Source organism: Oryzias latipes, chromosome 2, assembly GCF_053564925.1.
Source record: "Oryzias latipes strain Hd-rR chromosome 2, Olatipes_Hd-rR_3.1".
Classification (NCBI taxonomy): Eukaryota; Metazoa; Chordata; class Actinopteri; order Beloniformes; family Adrianichthyidae; genus Oryzias; species Oryzias latipes.
Window position 1 is genome coordinate 19,090,286 of NC_136238.1, and position 23,450 is coordinate 19,113,735.

General features: G+C 42.6%; 1 protein-coding gene across 1 annotated transcript in view; it reads left to right on the forward strand.

Annotated features, from left to right (window-relative positions):
- The window catches only part of gli2a (GLI family zinc finger 2a), a 73,428-nt gene that overhangs the window by 19,656 nt on the left and 30,322 nt on the right, over positions 1 to 23,450 (forward strand). The window contains exon 3 of the mRNA XM_023964285.2: positions 21,305 to 21,410. Coding sequence (XP_023820053.1) covers positions 21,305 to 21,410 — 106 coding nt within the window. The remainder of the gene's footprint in view (positions 1 to 21,304; positions 21,411 to 23,450) is intronic.

Below are 23,450 nucleotides of genomic sequence, written 5' to 3' on the forward strand. Positions count from 1 at the left end.
TGAACAAATGAAATAAATCCCTTTATGCATTTAACCAATCAGAAGGACCTGTTGACGTTGTTGATCAATCAGATGAGCCCTTTTCTGTTTGATGTTTGCCTCCTACGTCGACAAGGGTCATTTGGAGTATCATTTTTAAACTGTTGCAGTGAAATGGAAATTATGTTTTTGTTTTTTTTGCTATTTGTTTATGTACCGCAATTTATATCGTTATCGCAATATTAATTACCAATATCGCATATCGCGAGTTTTCCTCATATCGTGCAGCCCTAGTTTAAGATGATATTTTCTTTATCTTAATCCAATCATCTTCTGATCTTTTGTAAAAGCCATCCCAGTTGCCTTTTACTTATGAATTTTGACAAAATCAAATCCTGTGTCGCTTCTAGGACATACTTTCTGCAGAGCGACAGGAGTTCGTTAGAAACCCCTCCCCCACTTCCCATCATCCGTCTGTGTACATCCCTCTGCTAGTTTACGGCTTCTCACACCTTCAACCTAACAATACTGGTGCAACAAAAATTGCTAGCAATATTGGAGCTATCCAGTTGCACAGTTTGGAGCCAGATGCTAGCTCAGACGAGGAAAAAGAAGATGTCAATGAATGTATTGGATGAATCCTGATGAAGCGGAGCAGGTGGCCTGCTGATCATGTTTTCTACTTAGCAAAACTTCTCTTTTCGGATGGAATTTTTTTCATTTGATTCACTAAAATTTGATTAAAGAAATACTCAGAAATACAAAAGTAATCTTAATTTTCCTTATATATGTCATCCATCATCAGCAAAATGCTACTAGATGTTAGAAAAGAAACTTTTACCAAGTAGGTTTGACTCAGATTGGACAAGTAAACTTACAAGGTATTTTTCAATTTCACTTTCCTGTCATACTTTGCATCTCTTTTCTCTTATACTAAACAAATAACTCCAAAAAATGGACACACCTCATGAAAAAAGGACAAAGGGAAACATTGAGATATTTACATTACACTAAGATATAGACTAAAATGTGGTCATTGTGTTGTTTTAAGCAAATTGTCCTTGTTTACACAGATTTAGTTTAGCATCTATTTTGATTTTTACACTTGAAAAAACATGAGCACTATATTTTACCAATAAAAAAAAAAGAAAAAAATGAAAAAAAAAGTAGCTCACAACCGTTTGGGACAGCTTACACCTAATGCTTATTTGAAACTTTGGAGATTTTGCTTAAAATCAGTTAAGAAAAATACATTTGCATGGAGATGACATTCAAAAATTTAAAAGAAAGAAAAAAAAACACTAAAGAGAAATTTTGGTTATTTTTTTTATTTTGTCAGATGAAATTACTCATAAAGAGAACTACAGACTTTTTATTGTACATCCCAAACCAAAGTTGTAGCACCTGACGCCCCCTGACCTGTAATTTCTCCCTGATGCAGAGGACCCTGCTGTGCGTATCTTACAGGAAGCCATTTTTCCAGCCATCAGTCGGCGCTCGCTGTTCGGTGCCCCCTCCTCTCCGTCTGTGTCGGTAAACTAGGCCAGAGGAGGCGACGGCGTGCTGCTAATGATTTGATTAACTGGCTTTGGTGGCTCGTAACATACATCTTGCTGAGACTGAGTTTGTCATTTGAGAGGGAGATTGATGCTCGGCGCTCCCCGGTTCCCTCCCACCGCCCCTCCCTGCAGCCTCCCAGGTCTTTCTGCTGAGTCCTGTTGGTCTGTGAGGGAGGGGTTGGGGGGGGGGGGGGGGGGGCTGTAAGTACTTAGCACTTCCTAGACCGCCCTGAGGCGCTCCAGGTGGGGGGATTTAGGATAAGGAACTTGAGCATTCTTCTTTTTGTAAAGAAAATTGGAAAAAAAAGTGGAGGATGTTAGGAAGCAAAAACACGATAAAAACTGAAGCAAAGTAAAAGATAATTACCTCCATCAGATGTATTTAAGTTTAAAGAGGTGGTGTCAATATCAGAGCTTTAATTGATGGCTTTGAAATAATGTAGTTTGGCAGATTAATGTCAAAATCAACACAGATGATGCTCTGATCAATAACCACATAAATCAGTGTCTCCTCAGCGAAGCTGCAGATTTTCTCGGACATTTTTCTACTTGAACTAAACTGCAGTTTGAGTTTGAGTGAGATTTTGGAGAATGTTTCTCCGTAGATTAATGGAGAGGGGTTTCCCGGCTGCGTAAGTGGTGTTTTAGGCGAGCCGGGTGTGCGATAAGGACAGATATCTTCATCGCGCAGGTGGACAGTGAGTAATTGATGGTGGCTGGGAGCGCCAGCCCCTCACCGCGAGCTTGCAGCGCGCACAGGGAGCACTCAGGGGGTCGGGGCCGCTGGCAGAGAAAAATGTGACCACAAAAGCCCCGGCATCCACCTCCCACTCTAAAAAAGACGGCCACTAATCTTCCTGAGAAGAAGAGGACGAAGAAGAGGAGGAAGACGATGGGGGCAGCGGTCCTTTTTTTCTGCTTCTAGCCTTCACATGAGGCCCCGCTGGAGGAGGGCAGAGACTCTGACTCGCTTTTCTATTGGGAGCCGCACAAAACAATCATGCCGTGACTCAGTCTGTAGACTCAGGATTGAGCTCATTATTTTGAAATTAGTGGCGTTAACAGAGGGCTCGGTTTTATAATAAATTTTAAAGGCAGATCTGCAGAAATCATGTTTGCTTAACAATAACTAGATTCTAGATTGGCTTAAAAAAGACAAAGTACTTGAAGTATAAAAGAAAAAAAATTACAAGTGTTTTGACTGATGTGATGTCCTTCAAAACCGTTGCTTTTCAAAATAAAAGTTGTTAAATTGAAGTTTGTGCCACTTTAGCCTACAATTTAACCTCAAAACTTACGAACTGATTAAAAACAAAACAAACTTTAAGAAAAAACTTTTGTAAAGGCACGGGGGGTATTTCAACAAATAAAAATTCCAATAACCATCAATTTTGGAAAATATGGCGAGTAGAAATCGCAACAGCCAAAAAAATACTGAATAAAGAAAGAGACAAAACAAATCCCATTTTAGTCGATGTGAAGTACAAGTTGCACTTTTTGGAGAATTTTTTTTAACAAAATACAGGACCAAGAAAGAAGATTTAATCTTCAAAGGCAAATCATAATAGCAGAATAGAAAACAATAATAGACTGAAGATCTGCATGCTTTCCTAACACATTTACCCATGTGCTATCCTATGGGGTCCAGATGACCCCACCCTTACATTGACGTGTTTTCTCTACCATGACAAAGGTGGATAAAGGTGGAAAGATTTCATGTAATCCATGGACACCAGTGAAGATCACAAATCATGAAAAGAAGAAAAAAGGTTCAGCGCACTGTCTAGTGGGTCTAGATGACCCCACTCCCAATGTTAAAGTGCCTAGGATAGAAGGGTTACGACTGATTTAGCTTCACGAAACATAGGAGGAATCTAGTTTATTAGTGCAACATATGAACAATTATTCCAATAACCAGGATATGCTGACAATGTCACTTTAAATCACTAAATCCATTAATGTCTTCATTCTTTGTTTTGTCCTTAAACTATTCCACCGGCGTAAGACTGAGCTGCGCTTTGTTTCTGCGTCGCGGTCAGTAGCAAACTCTGATACACACACCTATAGCGCCCTTCTGCTGTGTTCATACCGGTTTCTGGAGCTACATTCAAGCAACCACTTTTGATGAATAATCTATGTGAACACGTAAACATGTGTTCCGTGCTTCTGCGTTCAAAACTGACGCCTTCACGCATCGCTATACATGTTTACAACGATTTATAAAACTTAGTATAAAAAACGATTACCAATTTAATGCGCGTTGATCAATCAGGGACTCAGATTTAGTTATGACCTATGAATACCCTTTATCCATGGAAGTACCAACAGTTTGGAAATTGATTGCAAAGGAGACGTTAATACTTGAGGTTTTTGTCCGGACGAAATTCTCTGACATCCAGTCTTTAATGATCGTTTGGGCAGCAGTGGCTCAGGCGGTTGAGCAGGTCGAGCTATGATCGAGGGAGCGGCAGTTCGATCCCTAGCCAACTGTCGTTGTGTCCTTGGGCAACTGCAGCTCCACTGGTGCATGAATGCAAATGAATGTCTCGGTGATGGTCAGAGGGGTCGTAGGCAGCCAGTCTGCCCCAGGGCAGCTGTGGCTACATCAGTAGCTTATCATCACCAAGTATGAATGAGGAGTGAATGAGTAATGGACACATTATAATCGTTTTGAGCGTCTGGAAAAGTGCAGCTAAATCCAATCCCTGATTATAATGTATCGGAATAGAGCTGTGAAAGAAAAAAGCTGAAGCAAAGATTTGCACCACTTCAACTTTTCGCACCAAGCCTCTTGCAACTGTAGGGGGTAGACATGCGCTAGTAAACAGTAGAAGAAGAAGAAGCCCCTCCCTGCTTGTCCCGTGAGAGCACCATGGGCTAAACGTGCATTTTAGAACATGTGTCACGTGCCCGATGGTGACTGCAGCTTAAATCGCACTCCAAGCTAAAATATACAAAAAAGAATTCCCCACTTGCATTCCAAAAAATATAGTAATAAAAGACTAAAACCTGTTTTCTCATTTAACCCTTGTGCTGTCCTGTGGGGTCAAGATGACCATTGATGTGTTCTCCCTACCATGACAAAGGTGGATAAAGGTGGAAAGATTTCATGTAATCCATGGAAACCAGTGAAGATCACAAATCATTGAAGAAAAATGTTCAGCGCACTGTCTAGTGGGTCTAGATGACCCACTCCCAATGTTAAAGTGCCTAGGATAGCACAAGGGGTTATTAACATTTATTCATTTTTAGTTTAAAAAATTGCAGGAGTGTAGAGAGTAGTGGCATTTAAATATTCGTAATCTAAATATATCTTAAGGCTGCTTACTCAGCAATACAACTTCATATTATGCATACATTGTTTTTTTTACAAAGTTTTACTTTGCAAAAAAGGTATTTTATTAAATGATCATTTTTAAAAACTGAGCCAAGATTTGCATTTTTGTTTTTAATGTTTATATATATAAAGTTCAGCTCAGCCCCTATAGTTACAGTGCAGTTTTCTGTTCGTGTGCCCGCTGCTTTCATAATCATCTGAACTACTTGGCTCTCTCCACATTTCTGAGCCTCTTTGTAAACATTTAGCTTGATGACTTTCCAAGATGCCCCGGCCCTGTTTGATCTAAAGTTTCTGTGCGCGTCTATAAGGAGGCCTCGAATGAGATAAATGAAAACAGAGTCGAGATGCTAGATTAGTGGTTTTTCGGCTCGCGGATGGTTTGCCTCATTATTTGTCTTCAGCTGCACTCGTTAAGTTATAGCTCGTAAAAACATGGCATTTCCATATGAAGCCACACAAACAGCGGAGGAGCCGTGCACATCCGAGGCTCAGTGAGCCTCTTTCCCAGTTATTTTAAAGAAAAGTTATTAACGGAGCAGGAAGAGCCAGTAAGCAGGGATCAAGGGGTCTGATCGTCTGAGGCCCCCTGAGTCTGAAAACTGCACCCCCAAAGCTTGAGCCGACCTCTGCAGACGCGAGAGTTTCAGATCCATAAAGGTTTTTTTTTTTTGCTGCAGGATCCAAAAACAACAACAGGCTGCATTCCTGCAGGTTTACCAGCGCACAGCGATATATGGATGTTTCTGAGGATTAGGCAAACCCCTCCTCCTTCTCCTCCTCCTTTTTCTGTGTGGAATTTCTCCTCGCCGGCTTGCCAGACTGCAAATTAGTCCTCCGCCCCCTGAGAGGAGGCCTCTAAGGTCTGGGGCAGGAGGTGGGGGGGGAGGGCAGGTCTCAGCTTCGTCTGCCCCGCTGCGGCTTCGTCCTGCGTTAGATCAACACTCGGAGACCCGGAGACCCTCTCGCGGGTTTGCAGAGTGGGCGTCTCGGGCCGGCATGGCTGTGCTGCTGGGTGAACGCACGCACGCACGAGCTGCACAAAGTACACGTGTGTGAGTTTAACTGGTGACCCAGAGAGCAAACACGGGGAGTAAAGAGGGGTTTCTGTGTGAAGCACTCGAGTAAACAGGCCAGCGTGTGGTCATGCTGAGGGTGCACACAAGCCCGACAGGAAGATGAAGGAACGAGGGAGCTCGTCTGCGGGTCCAAGTTTAACGCTCATTACCTGCAGCAGCTCGAGCCTCGCTAGTCTGGACTTCCTCTGGCTGAGGAGCTGTGGTTTGCTCTGCTAAGCTCCAAACTTGATGTTTTACCTGCTGAGTGGGACGCCTGAAAAAAAAACAGAAGCTCTGCAGTGTCGGTGGAGGTCCTGTTTGGACACCCCGGCAACAGTGAGCGCTGAATTACTCATGTGCTACTGATCTGTCTGCTCATCCAGGAGATCTAAATCAGCCGATGCTGCAGGCTTTCACCCGTGAGGCCCCTGCAGGAGCTCATTTCAATGAGCTTTGTGTTTTAACGGCTTTTTATGGTTCCGACCAGAATCTCCACACAGGTTATCCGCAGGAGTCACGGAGGAGCACGGGGCTTTTCGAACACACTCCTTTATACTTAATATACTCAAAGTTGAATTGAACTGAGCGCTAAAGAACTCAGAGCCTTACGGGCAGACATGGGCGAAAAAAGGGGAAAACCGGTACGGTGGTTCTTACAAACGATACAGGTTGCAGACCACTTACTGATGATCCCTTAGAGTGAAAATGCAAACACGACACGTAAGGGTAAAGTGAGGGCAAAGCTGGTGAGACGTTGTACGGTTTTGACATTTTTCCACCCCCCCCTAAATTCTATGGACTGCGCTATAGGTCCACATTGGTGCCGCTCAAGTGATAGGTGCGCGTACCTTGCGTGCAGCCTGACTGTTAAAATACAGAAATCAAACAATTTTTTATGTAGTTTTTGTGGACGTCCTACAGGCCCTTTCATTTCATGTCCACACCCAACATTTGGGACATTCGTGCTTGGGCAGTTATGGACCTGTACCCGCACCTTACAAGGACTCGAGTGTGTGGTATAAGGGCATCGTACGTCAGCATCTTCTGTACATTAGCCTTACGAATACTTCACAATACACTTACCACACGCACAACAACCATCACATGTTCCTTCCGTTGTGGCCACCCATTGGCAAAAAACCCGTACTGGTTAACCACCTCACATGTACCTGTGACTTAGACTCAAGCTACGCTCACACATCGCCAATGCGCATCAAAGCAACCAGTTTTAAAGAAAGGTTTACGTGAACGTGCCTAAATGTGTGTTTTTCAGGCGTTCAAAACTCTAAGACTGTTTTCGGGGTCTACGTACTAAACACGCGTCCACTGAATGTATGTTACAAGGTAAACCAAGTCCAACTTTGACCAATCAGGGATTCAGATTTAGTAGGGATTTATGATAGCCATCCTCTTTAATTCAACAAAGTGCCAACCATTTAAAAATTGATCACGAAGGAAAAATAATACATGGGGTTTGTGACTGAACGGAATTCATAGACACTAAGTCTTTCAGGTATTGAAAAAAAAAGTGAAAGAAAAAGCCAGGAGAAAAATTCACAAGATTTATACGACTTTGAGATTTGCCACCAAGCCTTTTCCAACTGTAGGGGGTAGATATGTGCTCGTATCGGGTAGCGACAGTCCAGTGTGAACAAGACAGCACTACGCTGACCGCGTTTAGCGCTGTCTTGAACTGTGTGTACGTAACTTTAAACGTACTGCTGTGGAACCTGACATTCACAACTCAAAACGGTGACAGCTCTGAACAACTTGAGTAAACAAGTGCTTCACTAATTGTCAGAAAGTGAATTAGCCGAGTATGAAGACAAGTCCTGCTGAGTGTTGTAGGGGTTGGAGGTTATGCCAACAATCTGAACTCCTACATCCACTGAGCACCATCACCCCTCAATGAGATTTACTTCAGATGTAAAGCTTCTGTGATTGCTTTTAAGGCTCAGGAGTGGTATCTCCTGTTGCTCTGGGAAGTCAACCAATGTCCTCAATATCTCTGCATCTGACTTGAGGTGAGGCGGTGACAGAGCCAAAGCCACAACCTACGCCCCTCCAGTCTCTGCAGACTCGCGCTGAAATGAGAAGAGGCATGCTAATTGGCTTGTAAGTGTTGCAGAAAGCAGCTGGAGATTAGCAATAACAGCTAATTAGCCAGGCTACAGTGGAAATCAAAGCTCGCACGTGAGGATAAACACAGTCTGCTGTTTGTACACCCGTCATAAATCTTTACGAAGCAGCAACCTGTCACATTTGGGATTTTTACAGCTCCGGTCTGAGAGCCGGTCGGCCTGCTGCAAAGTTCCTCTCTAAACGGGCTTGCGGCCCGCAGCGTCTCTTAAAAAACAGCAAACATGTGACGGACGCTTGTCCTCACTCGAAGCCACGGGGAGCTGAGAAATATTTTCCCTCATAAACACGCTGAAGTAAGTGGTTCCCCGTCAGCTGGCCTCACGCTCTGCGCTCCAGAGTCCGGGAAAGTGATTAGAGTCTCATTAAAGGCCCGTTTGTTGGAACGTGAAAGCGGTTCTGACACGTCGGAACCACTCTGTAAAACTTTGTACATGGAGACTGGATGATGCAGATGCACAAGTTGGTTTTTATGTCTGCTGACACTGATTTATGGACGTTGGTGTCACCGAGGACAGATTTAAACATATGATTGAGGTTTGCAGGGAAAACACTTGATCGTTTTTAGATTATCTTTACTTTAATATAAACTTTAATATATTTATTCAGTCATTGTACTACATTTTTAAAATAAAAAAATCCTTAAATGTTATTGTTAATAAAAGTAAAGAAACTAAAATAGTAAATGATTTACACAACTAAAATCTGTATTTACCAATAACTGAGCAAAATATGCAAAACAAGTATTATTTGGGAGCCCCACCTTTTCTGACTTCTTTATCAGTTTTTTTACCTTTACAAAGACAAAAAATTCCATTTTCTATCTTTCACAATGAAGAAAAAGGAGTATGTCTATGTAGCAGCTCTAGCTGTCCATCAACGAAGGAGGGCCTGAAATGGAGCCTTGTGGATCTCCACATTTTATTATTAAAAAAAAAATTGTAAATCATTTTTACCAGTACACAGACAGTAATTACAGAAAACCTCCTATGAAGTTTCTGCAGCTTCAGGTAATTCACAGATAAATTTTATAACTGATGCAGAAACTCTAAACAAAAATATACTGATCTATTTTAAAAGCTTTTCCAAGGGTATTCGAATTATGATTATGATGTTTTTAGCAGAAAAAAAACAAAAACTGTAATTTTCTAGGATATAGTTCCTGCAGAGCGGCAGTACTTCATTAGAAATTCCCCTCTGAGTTGTAAACGGGGCTGTTAGCATGGAGTAATCCCACCCCCACTTCCCCTCCCCATAGTGGAGCGGAGCTGGGAGCTTGTGGCTTGCCCAATGTACTTTCTACGTAACAGATAAGCTCTTTTTTTGGTACTGATTCACACTGATTTGAACAAGGCAATACTCAGAAATACATTTTTTTTGTTAAATATCTTTGTAAATGTCCTCCATTGTCAGATAAGTGCTGCAAGAACAAACACCAAAAACACCATTTTTATTGGAGTGGGTTTTTAAAAACGCTCTTTAAATGTAAACGCCTAACTCTTAAGGCTTTATTCTACGTTTGCATCTTGAATCCAAAGACGGGGACCTCAAAACTCGAGTTGCATTTTAGTATCACACTTGAGTGCCTAAACTTGGGACATGTGAACAGTGTCTCTTTTTTATGTTACATTTTTCTTACCTCAGAAACACCAAATGCTTTCTAGACGTACAAAACCTGAGTTGTTATCACCTTCATTTCCAGAAAATGAGACACCTCTTCAGTTTTGTTTTGTTTTATGGCAAGAATATGGCGTCACCTCTTTGTTGAGATTGAGTTTAACCCTTGTGCTATCCTAGGCACTTTAACATTGGGAGTTGGGTCATCTAGACCCACTAGACAGTGCTCTGAACCTTTTTTCTTCAATGATTCTTGATCTTCACCGGTGTCCATGGATTACATGAAATCTTTCCACCTTTATCCACCTTTGTCATGGTAGGGAGAACACGTCAATGTAAGGATCGGGTCATCTGGACCCCATAGGATAGCACGACGGTTAAAAATGTTTGTTGATTTTGTGCACTTCTTGTGTTGGCTTAAAATGATTATCTATGAAATGGGGTTAATTAAAGTCTAGAAACAGGTCAGGAAGTTTGCATATCGTCATTCTTTTTGTTGCCATGGATTTGGAGAACAACTCATTAATAAATAAAAATTCAAAATTTCCTTTTTTATGTAAATCTCACTCTGACGACAGCCTCGTCTTTCTTTGAGGAAACTTTTCCCGCTTCTGTTGAAGCTTTTGTCCCCCTGTGATCCTTGAGTTCATTTCGTTCATTGTGTGGCACCATCTCCTCCTTTGAGTTCAGCCCTTTATCATAACACACTGCTGCCCCCCCACACACACACACACACCATTCTATTATCAGGCTAAATGGGACAAAATGGGGTCCCATTTGCCCCAACTAAAGATGAAGTGTCCACAACAGTCATTCCAAAAACTTTGAATTTTCCTCCGTAATTAAAGTTTAGATGCAAGGATAAGTCAACCTTATGTTGCAGCAAGAAGCTACTGTTCTTACATTTCATTGAAGTCTAAAGCTAAAAACGAAATTTTTGTAAAAATGTTTTCGTGTTCAGTTGCAAATCAAGCCCACACCATTAGCCCCCCGCTCCTGTGCTTCACTGTTGATTTAATCTGTTTTTAGACTTCTCGTTGAACTACTGCTGCTTTTTTGACTTTTGCCGGCTCTTTGGTGTCCACCGAAGCATGTGTTGATCTTCGGCAGCTGGAGCTACTCTTTACTCCAGAACAAATGTTCAGGGACGCTCTCGGCGCTCAGACGACTATCCTTCTTGTAAACGTCACCTCCTTGTTGCAGCAGCTGTTGGTCCTCACAGACGAGCAGCTTAATGACAGCAGGATTTGCTTTGGCTTGCAGCGTGACTACGGACAAGATGAAGCTGCTGCTGCTGCTGCTGCTGCTTCCTCCTGCTCTTCCTCACATGGCTTTGATTCACCCTGAGATTGAAGACTCAGGCCGTGATGGAAAGCTTTTTGGGTCTGAGTTTTCAGGTCGTTACGCTCACTGAACTTGTTAAATTTTCTTTCTTATTTGGCATCTTTTCTCAGCAGAAACCCGAGTTGTTACTCTAAATTACGTTTGCATAAGACTAATACGATGAATGAAATACAAATAACCTAAAAAATAAAATAAAGACTTGAATTTTCATTAGGTGAGGTGCTGAAACCACCAATAAAAGCACAGAGGTGGGAGGGTAATGATGTGGGCTTTACACCACTGAAACATTTTTTTAAAATACTTGTAGTAACTATGTGAATTAAGAAAACTCTTTTTAAAAAGTACAATAGTAGCTTTTATAGACAGTGAAGTGTAGTGGTGGGAGTCTGATGATGCATCAAGAACAATTTATATTAATTCATATTTTTATTAGAAGTCTTACATATAGTAACTTCATGAATAACTTCATAATCATTGCATCCAATTTGAAGCAGCTTTTATGCAAAAACAACTGAAGCAAATGAGACCGTTGCTTTTCCCAAACATTTAATAATCCCATTGTGGGAAAAAGGTCCAGTTCAGATTTGTGTCACGCCAAACTTCACTGTGGAAAATAACTGAACAACTTTAACTTAACAGAATACTTCTTTGGGTTACTTTTTTGGCTCATCTCTTCGGTGTCTAATTCATGTAAACAGCAATGCAATTATTTTATTACAGACCCAATCCAAAGAATGGTGTTGTTAGTGTTTTCAACATGTTCTTGTGTCCTTTTTGGGACGATGGAGGGACGTTTATAAAGAAAATTAAACTTAAAATTACATTTCTGAGTATTTCTTTAATCAAAGGGTTGTGAATCAGGAGCAGAATAAAAAAGCAATTTGAAAAAGATCATATATATTTGTTTTGTTGGAAATATGCTGTTTGGGTCACGGCTCCCTGCTCCGAGCTCTCATCAACAGGGAGAGTAAAGGGGGGCGGGGTTGCTCCATGCCAACAGCTCAGAGGTGAATTTATAATTAAAAGACCAACTGGAATGCTTTTAAAATAGCTAAAAAAAAAGATGATTAGAGTGGGTCTTTAGCCATTTAAAACATAAATTTTATTGGTGTGTTTATTGGCAAACTTTAGCCTCAATATAAAGAGCAAATAAAGAGTAATTGCTGTTTTTTTTGTCGGAAGCTCACCTGCAATAGCTACACACTTAGTGTGAAAATAAACCAGACAGAAATCAACTCACTTTCTTGGTCATATTTATTAAAAAATATGAAAAACTGATCATGCTTGCAGCATCACCTGTCACTGCCAACTCACCCAGATGTTATGCAAGCCCATCTTACCGCATTCAAACATTGTGTCGCAGCTGAGCAACATTTTTAGAGGAAGCAGGAAAAAACCTTACTGTAAATGGAGTTTAAGGACCCCAAAAATAAGAAAATGTAGAACGAGTCGCATAGATTAAACAGCATTTGCAGGAAAAATAACACAAATAAAACATTTTGCATGAACCAGAATTTTTCCCTTTTACTCATTGTCCAGTTTCAAATTGTAACTGAGAGCATTTTTTCCTCGGCAGTGACTCCAAACGTTGAATGTAATAATTGTGAGCTTTCATTGATCCACACAATATCACAATGTGGTGCAAAAAAGCACACGTTTGACCTTAAAGGGGCTTTGAGGAGCTGGGATGCTGATGCTAACATATCTAACTTTTTTTTTAGGATTTGTAAGGATAAGTGGCTGTTGGCCCACCCTGGGGGGGGGGGGCACCTGGTCAAAAAATGGCAGTGGTTCTGCTTTGGTAACTCGCGACCAACAAGCAGCAGACGACCCGGGAGGCCGCCGAGTGCTGATGTGACAGGACAGCCCTCCATCCATCTGCAGAAAATCCTGCTGGGGGTCCGGGCCTCCTTGGCGCCGATCAGAGAGGGGGGGGGGGGACTCAGACGGACACCTCATTAAGGCGTCACGGCTGATCCTCCCTCTCCTCCTCCCTCCTGGGTTTGCAGAACGAGGCCTTTTCCGTCATCTGCAGTTTAAATAAATTCCCGTCGAGCTGCCGCAGCGGCGTGGCGCGCCGTAATCCCAGGCGCCCTCCTGGCAGGGGTGTCTGCGGGGTAATATGGATGTTAGCTGTGAAGCAGCTGACACAGAAGCCGCTCTTTAATTCATTGCGTTTTAATTACGGCCCTCGTTCAGCAGCTCCGGGCCTTTCTGGTGCCTCACTCGACAGCGGGCCTTTATCACCGACCAGTCCGCCGAGATAATAAACTTTAGCTTTGAGGTAATTACTTAATCTGGACAAACCTGTGTGTTAAGCAGTGCTATTAAGAGAGCAGGTGATAAATCAGGCATGCATTGGAGGAGGTGATTACTCCAGCTGCAATCAGTCTTTGAAGCCGAGCAGTTTTAACGGAGCGAAATTACACAAACAGCATGCTAACGATGTAAGAAGGTGAGCGGAGGAGGCCCACTCACCTCCAGCCACTGATGCATGGAGGTTGTTAACGCGCAGCCTGAAGGCAGCTGTCCACGCTGACGGGCAGCTCTACCTCATGGCTGCAGTGGGCCGCCGCGACGGTGGGTCTGCAGGTTTAAAACCCGACTTTTTGTCTCTGAAAGTGAGAAGATGAAGCACCGGGATCCTGCATACGTTCACACCAAGGCCCCATGGGAGCAGGTGGACTCAAGGAGAGTTCTCTCAGCAAACACAAAACCATAAACCCTGAACAAATCCAACTAAATATTCAAGTTTTTATAGTTTCTCTGTGAAAAATGCTGAATCTGAAATAGTGACACTGCAGAATCTAATTTGACCTTTGGGGAAAACTGAGGGTTTTGTTGCTATTATGAGGTTTTACTGGGACTCTTTTCTACTGTAATTTACTTACAGTTTCACCAAAACACACTTCAATCACACCAATTAAGAGTCAAAGATGTTAGCTAAAGTTGTAAAACCAGGAACGCTCAAAGACCCACCTTGATGACAATCGCCCAACTTAAAACTTTACGTCTGGATAGCTTCAATATTGCTCTGGATTTTTGTCACACCACTAAGGTTAGGATGGGGTTGCAATCTATTGAGAGAGACTGTAAACAGATTGATCACGGGGAGTGGTGGCAGACTTACTCCATGCCAACAGTCCTGCCCACAAACTCAGAGGTCAATTGCTGCCGCTTTGCAGAAACTATGTCCTAGAAAACAACACAGATTTCTTTTGGTTTTGTAAAAATTATAATTAAAAGACCTTTAGGAACAAAATTTTCTTCTAACTTCTGACAACTTGCAGATAAAGATCTTTATTTGTGCTATAATTTTTAGTTAACCCTTTATCATCTGCGATGTCGACGGTGACATCTAAATAACAAACACTCTCTGACAAACCGTAATTACGTTGATTGCATTAAAAGGTTGAAGAGTTAGCCAAAAGAATGTCAACACTGGAGCGTATCAGCTTGTCAGTTAGCAAGTTAGCAATCATTTTACCTAAACAGGTGAAAACAGCCACAAGAAGATTAATTGTGTCGAACGTTTAAAAGACCCACTCCAGAGAAAATATGTGCTTTTGGTGTTTGTAACCCTTGTGCTATCCAAGGCACTTTAACATTGGGAATTGGGTCATCTAGACCCACTAGACAGTGCGCTGAACCTTTTTTCTTCAATGATTTGTGATCTTCACTGGTGTCCATGGATTACATAAAAATCCTCTCGACCTTTATCCACCTTTGTCATGGTAGGGAGAACACGTCAATGTAAGGCCAGGGTCATTTTGACCCCACAAGATAGTACAAGGGTTAACATGCTCTTGAATTTTTTTTTCATAATGGCAGACATATACAATAATGTACGACTAAAACTACTACCTATATATTTCTTTTATTCAAGTCGCGTTGGATAAGGAGCAAACGAAAACCGGATGTTTGTAAAAGCTCGGGCTCACGACACAGTTACTGCCGTGGGCAAGATAAAGTCTCGCTTTTTCGCCTTAATTCTAAATCCTTCACTTGCAGACAATTTGATCCATGTACGTTTTCATTTCCTCATCTAAAATCTACAGCTGGATTGCTCTGATATTGCTTGCAGTTATTTTTATTTATTTTTTTCTACGCTATCCCTAGCTTGGGCTTGTGAGGCGCTATTCGCTAGTGGGAGAGAATGTAACAATGGCATGCTGGGAAATTAGCTAGACTAACTTCCCCGCCAACAGTTCCCACCCACAACCCAGAAGCGAATTTCTAATGAGCTCCTGCAACTCTGCAGAAAATGTATCTTAAAACAACACAGGTTTTATTCTATTTTAGTAGAAAAACTGCATAATTACAATTAAAAGACGAAAATTGGTTTTAAAAGTTTGTGGGTTTCTACTTAAAATGTAAAAAGGAAGTGTGAGCGTCTGCAGCGCTTCTCTCTTCCTTTGAAATTCTGGAGCTGCTGTAAAAAGGCATTTGAAGCTGCAGGTCTCGTTTCCTGCGGTTAAGGAACATAAAACAATGTTTGCGCTGCAGTTGTGAAGAACTGCACCGCTTTACTGCTCCTCTCAAACTAATGCCATCAAGCAAAGACTAATGGATGGCCAAAGTCTCGGCGGCTGTGCGGGGAAGGCCTTACATGTGTCGGGGGATGGGGCCGCTGCCCCCTGATTCGGTTAAATGCGCCTCCAGAACTCTCAGGAGCGCTCGCCTTTTGTTCTTCCCGCACGGGCAGAACAATGGAGCTGTCTTGGTGATGGAAGCCGGCCCGGTCAGCGGGACCGGCCCTGGCCCCGCTGAGAGATCCCGGGCTCGGATGACCGACTGGATGTCTTCGTCAAGCTGGGAGGAGGGAAACTTAAGCCGTGACACAAAACTTCTGCTGCAAGTCCTGCGGTTCAGATTAAACTCAGCGGCTGCACCGCCTCCATCTTCCCGGATGTTTCCTTCCTCCTTCTGGATCTGCGCACCTCCACTTGTATCCACATGTGGTGTCAGTGACCCAGATTCACTAACGCGAGCTGCTCTTTGTCTCTTCCACCCCCCTTCTCCCATAATTCACCCCCAGTGTTATGAATGCCGCATTAACTCGAGCTGCTCCTTCAATGGAGGCCTTTAGTCCTCACCTCCTCAGGTCTGTGTGCTGGCTCTGTGTGGAGGGGATTCAAAGGTAATTACAGCCGCTGAGCCATATTACTGCGCAGAAGGGAAGGGGGGGGGGGGGGATCAGAGAGGGGAGGGAGAGGAGGCAGGTGGGTAGTTATTCAGGGTGAAGGTGGACGTAGAAAGATGGGGATTTGAGAAAATAGAACGATATTTCTGCACAGAAACCTCTCACATTGAAATAAATTGAAATCTTTCCGTCATGATCTTCCTGGTAAATTTATAATGTATAACAAACGTCCGCATGAAGGAAAATGCAAAACAAACAAACCAGTGAACAAGCTACACAACAGACTTCCAGGAATCTGATCCAAATCCTAGCTACTGTAGCCGAGCTTTGCCAGATGGTGGCGCATATAATACAACCACTTTAACCACACAGAAGTAGCCGGCAGCACAAAATAAAACACAATCTTTAGACTACTGTAACTCTTTGACCACATCTCCAATTTATGTCATTCTGAAGCTTAAACAAGCAGCTTTCCGCTGATTTGCAACACCGCGAAGCTGCTTTTCTGTGAGTCAGAATTAGTTGGTTTAAGTTAATTTAGTAAACACTTAGATTTTTATTCACAGCTGCCATTACGGCTAGTAGGCCTGCACAATATGCCGCAAATTTATCGTTATCGCAATATAGAGCTCTGCAATATACATATCGCGTTTGGTCCAAACGCCAGACGGTCCAGACGGCGAGAATCGCAATAAATCGTAAACCTTAAATGTGTTAAAACAATCTTATGGCAGCTTGAAGTATTAAAATCAATCAGATAAATACTTTTATGCATTTGACCAATCGGATGGACGACTTTACGTTGTTGACCAATCTGATGGAGCCCTTTAATGTTCGATGTTTGTCACCTATGTTGACGAGGGTCATTTGAAGTATAATTTTTAAACTGTTGCATTGAAATTGGAATGGTAATTTTGGTTATTTTACTATTTGTTTATATATTGCAAATTATATTGTTATTGCAATATTAATCTCTAATATCACGTGTTTTCCTCATATCGTGCAGCCCTAACGGCTAGTAATGTCTGTAACAATTTAGGCAAACCTGGATGACATGTCGTAGACCGCTCAGTCAACCTGTGGAGCAAAAATGTTTGTGCCCGTTCTTCTCTCTAATGCAAGCGACAGGTTGTGGCTAACACGTAAAGGTAAGTAAATTGCAAAGTAGGTGAGACTCAAGCGTGTCGTAGGAATTTTTTGTTGAGGGAAACGTGTGTCCAACCAACCAGTTTAAAAAAAAAGTCTATGTAATTGGTGTTTCAGGCTTCAGTGTTGAAAACTCTCGTCTACGCTGCGACCGTTTTTGGGCTTAAGTACAAAACGTGCGTCCATTGAACATGCGCTGAAAGTTAAACCAGGTCGAACTTTAACCCATTGGGGACCCTGACTAGGTAGTGATGTATGGATGGCGTTTTGTTTTTTTTTTCAAAAATTGGATGTGCCAATCCTTTAAAAATGTATCATGGAGGAGAAATCGATAATTGCAGTTTTTACCCAGCCAGAATTCTATGACACCAAGTAATTCATGTATCGGAATTTATGTATGAAAGTAAAAGCCGTAACCCTTGTGCTATCCTAGGCACTTTACCATTGGGAGTTGGGTCATCTAGATCAGTGTTTTTCAACCTTTTCTGAGCCACGGCACACTTTAACCTTAAAAAAAATCCTGCGGCACACCAGCATCCAAAAAAAAAAAAGAAAAAGGAGAAACTCATAGTCTGTATTGATCTACAGCCCCTCCACAATCTCAGATGCATTTTTGAGATAATTGTGTCAGAAAAAGCTGGAAACTGCAGCTTTTTTTTTTAAAAAGATGCAATAAAAGTTAAGTTAGAAGATTTAAAAACAGTTTGTTGTGTGTTCGTTGGTTTCAAGACGTTTAACAACAGATCTCCTTGTGCGCTGCCACTCTCACAACCCAATGCATCATGGGAGATGTAGTGCATAAAACGGCAAAAGATCACCCTTTCGGAGCTTCATTGTTTTGTTTCCTTGGTCCACGGTCTGACACCGGATTCTGTGGAAAGTTACACCGCTAAAGACGAGCTTTAGCTGGTATTTTTGTTAGAACTAAGTGACTTTACGAGATAAATTGGGACAAGGAAGTAAAGACTTTAACCACTTCTGATTGGTCAGTCTGATGACATGTGATTAAGCCCCCCCAAGAATGATTGGTGGAGACAGTTAAAGGGGCGGGACTTTTCCAAAATACAGCCGAAGCTGCAGCTGAATCCCGGTACCGTAATTCTTATCAAAATGTCTTGAATAAAATAAAATAAATGCAAAGAAAAAGTATTTTAGGATCTTTTATAGTCCTAATTCCTCAGTGTTTTATCAGGGCCTGTTTGGATGAACAAAGAGCTGAAATCCTGGAGATGGGAAATGTTTTTAGATCAGTTAATGAGGGTAATTTCCCACGGCACACTTGACCATCTCCCACGGCACACTAGTGTGCCGCGGCACACTGGTTGAAAAACACTGATCTAGACCCACTAGACAGTGCTCTGAACCTTTTTTCTTCAATGATTTGTGATCTTCACTGGTGTCTACGGATTACATGAAATCTTTTCACCTTTATCCACCTTTGTCATGGTAGGGAGGACACGTCAACGTAAGGGTGGGGTCACCTAAGATAGCACAAGGGTTAACTCTTGTGCTAGGCAAAAGTCCCAAGATTTGGACATTTTACACCAGGCCTCTTCCAAATGTAGGCGGCGGACATGTGCTAGTAAACAGTTCAGTAGAAAAAGAAGAAGAAGAATTCCCGCCCTGCTTGTTCAGTGTGAACACCATAGGCTAAAGGGGCGTGGCTTTGCACGTGGTTAGCAAGGAGCCAGTAATCCCACCTGACTGACAGGTAGAGTGTGGCATAAGGGCGCCGTTCGACAGCATCACCTGTGTGTCATGAGTGCGCTCAACATACATTAGCCTTAAAAATACTTCACAGTACATTTAGCACACGCATGACGATGGTACGTTCCTTTTTCATGACATCCCTAGAGATGGCTGTACAAGCTGCAAAACACACCTGCGCTCCCCTTAAAATCCAGCTGCTCCACTCTACGACCCTCCACGGGCCCAGACATGTACGGGTGGACCCCACGTATGGGTGCTGTAAGACTAAGACTAAGGGTTCACTACTGTAAGATGATGTACATCAGCACAGAACTGCTTTCCTATGCTTCAGAATCCATTGTAATTGTAAAAAAAATTGCGTAAACGGTTGAAGAGCTATGGTAATTCAAAAAACATTAACACTGGCGCTGAAGCTCCGGTGGTAAAGCGTTAGCAAAAAAACAAAAGTGTTTCCATTTTAATCAAAACACTGATTTTGTTTGTGAGAATAATATAAACTTGTTTGACATTTTCAGAAATGATTGAACAAAATAACGTATTAGCATAAACATAAAGTTTATTAACGTTTCATCTTTAATAAATGCCTAAATAAGCTGCATAAATAAAAGTCCCAACAAGGCAAACAGAAAAAGATTTCCATGAATTGTTGTAGTAAACCCTTTAAAGGATTGCGGCCTGGAACAGAAGCCTCCCCGCAATCCCACCGTCCTCACATGAATCATGACCTCTGTCACAGCTGTGACAGCCGTGGACGTCAGCGGCTCAACATAAAGCGGGAATCTTGCCGCTTTCCCAGCAGAGGGAACGAGCCGGCCGGTCGTCGCTGTCAAGGTGCAGAGTGAGAGGAATGGACCTGGAATGCTGACTCACTCAGGTCTCTGGCCCGTGGAGACTCACGGGGCCCCGCTGTCCAAGCCGACGCTTGGTGTTGGAGCGGATAATGGTCCGTGGCCCCGGCCTGTCCCCTCCGGAATCCCAGGTCACCCTGGCATTCCCACAAGCCGGCAGCATGTGAGAAAGACTGGAGGAATTTTAATGCAGTCCAGAGATCAGCTGGGTCTCCTCCTCGTCTTCCTCTTTGTCTTCCATGATTAGGCAGCTCAGAGACGAGACACACCAGGTTACAATTAAAACTGCACCGAGGGAGTACATGCTGAGGGGAACCGTAGGAACGCCCTCGCGGAGCGTTTTCAGATGAGGAACCTGGGAAAAATGTTAACAAGAACCACAACTCCATAAAGAGCTTTAAAGGCTGCATTTATGTGTCGGCGAAACAAAGGGAAGAACATCTCCTGTAATGTCGAGAGCTAATTACTTCTGAAGTTTTTTTGGTAAACTTCCCAGATCCCTAAAAAGATCCTGAAAGCAAAAGAGGACTCCAATAAAATATTTAAAGGGGGCCATTAAGTGGATCCACGATAAAACAAAGCGGCTAAATTAGAAGCAGAGACGCACCTTTTCCCGGCAATCATTTTGAAGCCAGACAGACGTGCAGAGGATGCTAAGCTATAACAGTCGTCATGGAAGATACTTCCTGTTGAGAACTGTCCCTTCTTTGGATCCAGAGGTTCTGAAAAGTGGGTTTTTGTGGTTAAGAGGTGTAAACTTTGCCAACCAGTGTACGGTTTTTGGGCTGAAGCATTCACTGAACAGGGGTGAAAAGTACAGTCAGAGGCTTGCGATGTTGTCGAGGTGGACCCTGAGGTCCAGAGTAGCCAAAACGTTGAGTCTAAACTCAAACGTTAAAAGCAGCCTGCTTTGTGTTAAAGTGAAAATGGAAAAGTCCAGATCCCGCTCTTGATCAGAAGTCAGAACAGTCTCATCTCTGAGTGCAGGGAGACGAAAATCACTCATCCACTTTTCTGCGTCAGTGAAAACAAACACAGTCGAGCTCCCGTGTGCACTAACAGTCGGTGGAGACTCCGCTGTCTCTGGTAAAGGAGCAGCAGAGAGCTTTTTGCGGCGCTGCAAGGCCAGGTTCGGGCCGGGCTGCAGCTCTCTTTCACAGTCCATCACCCTGTCAGTTCAAAGCTGTAGCTGCAGGTCGAGTTGGCTATCTTTTATGTTGAAGTTGTAAGATTTCTTGGGACGACTTTGATTACTTATTTATTCTACTTCTCTGGTGTGATAGTGCCAATGTTTTACAGGAAACGGCCCAGCCAGCTCTGAAACCTTTTCTTTTTTTTCTTTTTTTTTTTGTTGTAGCTCTTTTGCCTTTGAGATGTCTCCTTTTTTTTGAAGTCTCCTCTTTCTTCTTGTCTTGTCCCTGCAGCCCCCCACCACCTCTTCCCCACTTTCCACACGCCAATCCCCATCGACATGCGGCACCACGAGGGCCGCTACCACTACGAGCCCCACGCGCTGCACGCAATGCACAGGTAAGCACCGCTATCAACGCTGAACTCTGCTGACAAAAGTTTCCCGTTCTGCCCCTGCTGCGACTCCCGACTCGTGTTAGCAGACGCTGATGAGAGCTGAGCGCTCGCCAGCTTCGGTATCAAAAGCAGATGCCAACACGCTGGCGTCCAAAGTGAATAAGCAATGCAGGCTCTAAATTCCTCCTCTGCAGCCCTTGTTTCCGATACAGTTGATTATGTGGGCAAGCTTTGCTCTTTTGGCTCCAGTCGTCTGGGGATGAAACACTTTGATGTTCTGAAGAGTCTGAAGTTTGGCTACAGGGATCCAGAAGAGAAGAGAAGAAGCTCCTCTCTGTAATCCAAATCAGTCCAGTTTCTGAGAAAATCTCCTGCTTGCTCAGTGCGCCGTTTTGACCCCACTGTTTTTACCAGCAGACTTTATGAAGTGAATCTTGTCTGACACGGACCTCCTCTGCTGTTTACATTTCTCTTAGTGCTTCTTTTTTTTGGGTTCCTTTTTTAAGCTTTTTGCTGTAGCTCTAGGATGATGCTGTCTAAGCGCTTTTCCAAAATAAAGTTTATTGACTATTTATCTACTTCTTAATATGAATTTCGGAATCAACTGGTCCTGTGGGAGATGCAAGAGAGAGAATTTTATAGTAGAAAAACCGCTCATGTCAAAACTTTTTGTATAAGGCCTTATAGTCACATGCACCCGTGCAAGTGACTATACTGTACAAACTATACAAACTCCTAACTGACCGAATGCTGCACACACAGGGTGTCCAGGTGATACCTACGTGCTTGTAGGGTGTCAACACAGACCACCCTCTGATTGTCAGCCCCTTATGTAGTGCAATTCAAAGATTTGTGCGACATGTCTGCGTTTCACCATTATTTAGCCTCACGTGTTGCATAACTGTTCGCTACAACCTGTCGCTCGCAGCATGCCCATAGAACAAAATGTGCATGAACATTTTGTCTCTACGGACTCACCGATCTTGAATCTTACGATCTTAAATTTCTTGCGGGTCTCCTGCTTGTCCTGTACAGGTTTACCCATTTTTTTGTGTGCAGACAGCCCGTATCGTCCTTGAGGGGAGTTGTGCCCAAGGGACAAGCTGCACTCACAAATAAAGGGGCATCCCCCCCCCCCCCCCCCCCCCCCTCCCAAGTTTTACTGATCCATTTCATCATTTGTACAAGAACTATAGGATAGAAAGACAGTGAGGAAGAGAAAGTGCCATGCAATCCGAATTTCCAAGTTGGGTTACTTTTATTGGCATCATGGCTGCCTGATGTGAAAACGCACAGTACGTTGCATTGGAAATCTAAAGAAGAAAACAGGGATGTTTTCATCACAGTCGTTCTCATTCTCTTCTATAACTAAGCAGCTTTGAGATCAAAAGCGGAACAGTTGACAGTTGGGGTTCTTGGACAAATACCCCAGACGTAACTTTATTGCCTCCTCATAGTGCAACTGTTTGTGAGCAACTTGAGGCTCCGAAGCCACTTGCAGCTGCTTTATCCCTCCATTGTGGATCTTTGGCTTTAAAGAAAAATGCTTGTAATTTGAATAAATAATGCGTTTGGTTTCATTTGTATTCGTTAAATAATTTGTCATTTCCGATGAGATTTTTAGATTTAGATTTAGATGTTATTTTTGGATGTTGGATAACTGAGAAAAATGAAGGTAAAAGGTTTAATCTTTTGTCCATCCATCATGATAAAAAATATCATGTTTGACGTCTTGCAATTTTAATTCAAGTAAATCTTCTGTAGCAGGAGAATATCACAACATTTTTACACAACATATTTTATTTTGAAATAAACTTGGGGATGTACTACTGACAAAAATAGAAGTAGTTGGAGTTGTTTGCAGAAAAATAAAACACTGTTTTACATAAGTAGCCTATGTAAATATCCATAAGCTACTTGTTAAATACATGAATGGCTTATTAGCTCCAATACATAAATAAAGTTTATTTTTCCTAAACATGAAGTTAAACTTTGCAATTTTTGCTGGGTTGCAGACCCCTGGTCTTTACTCACAGTGCCTGG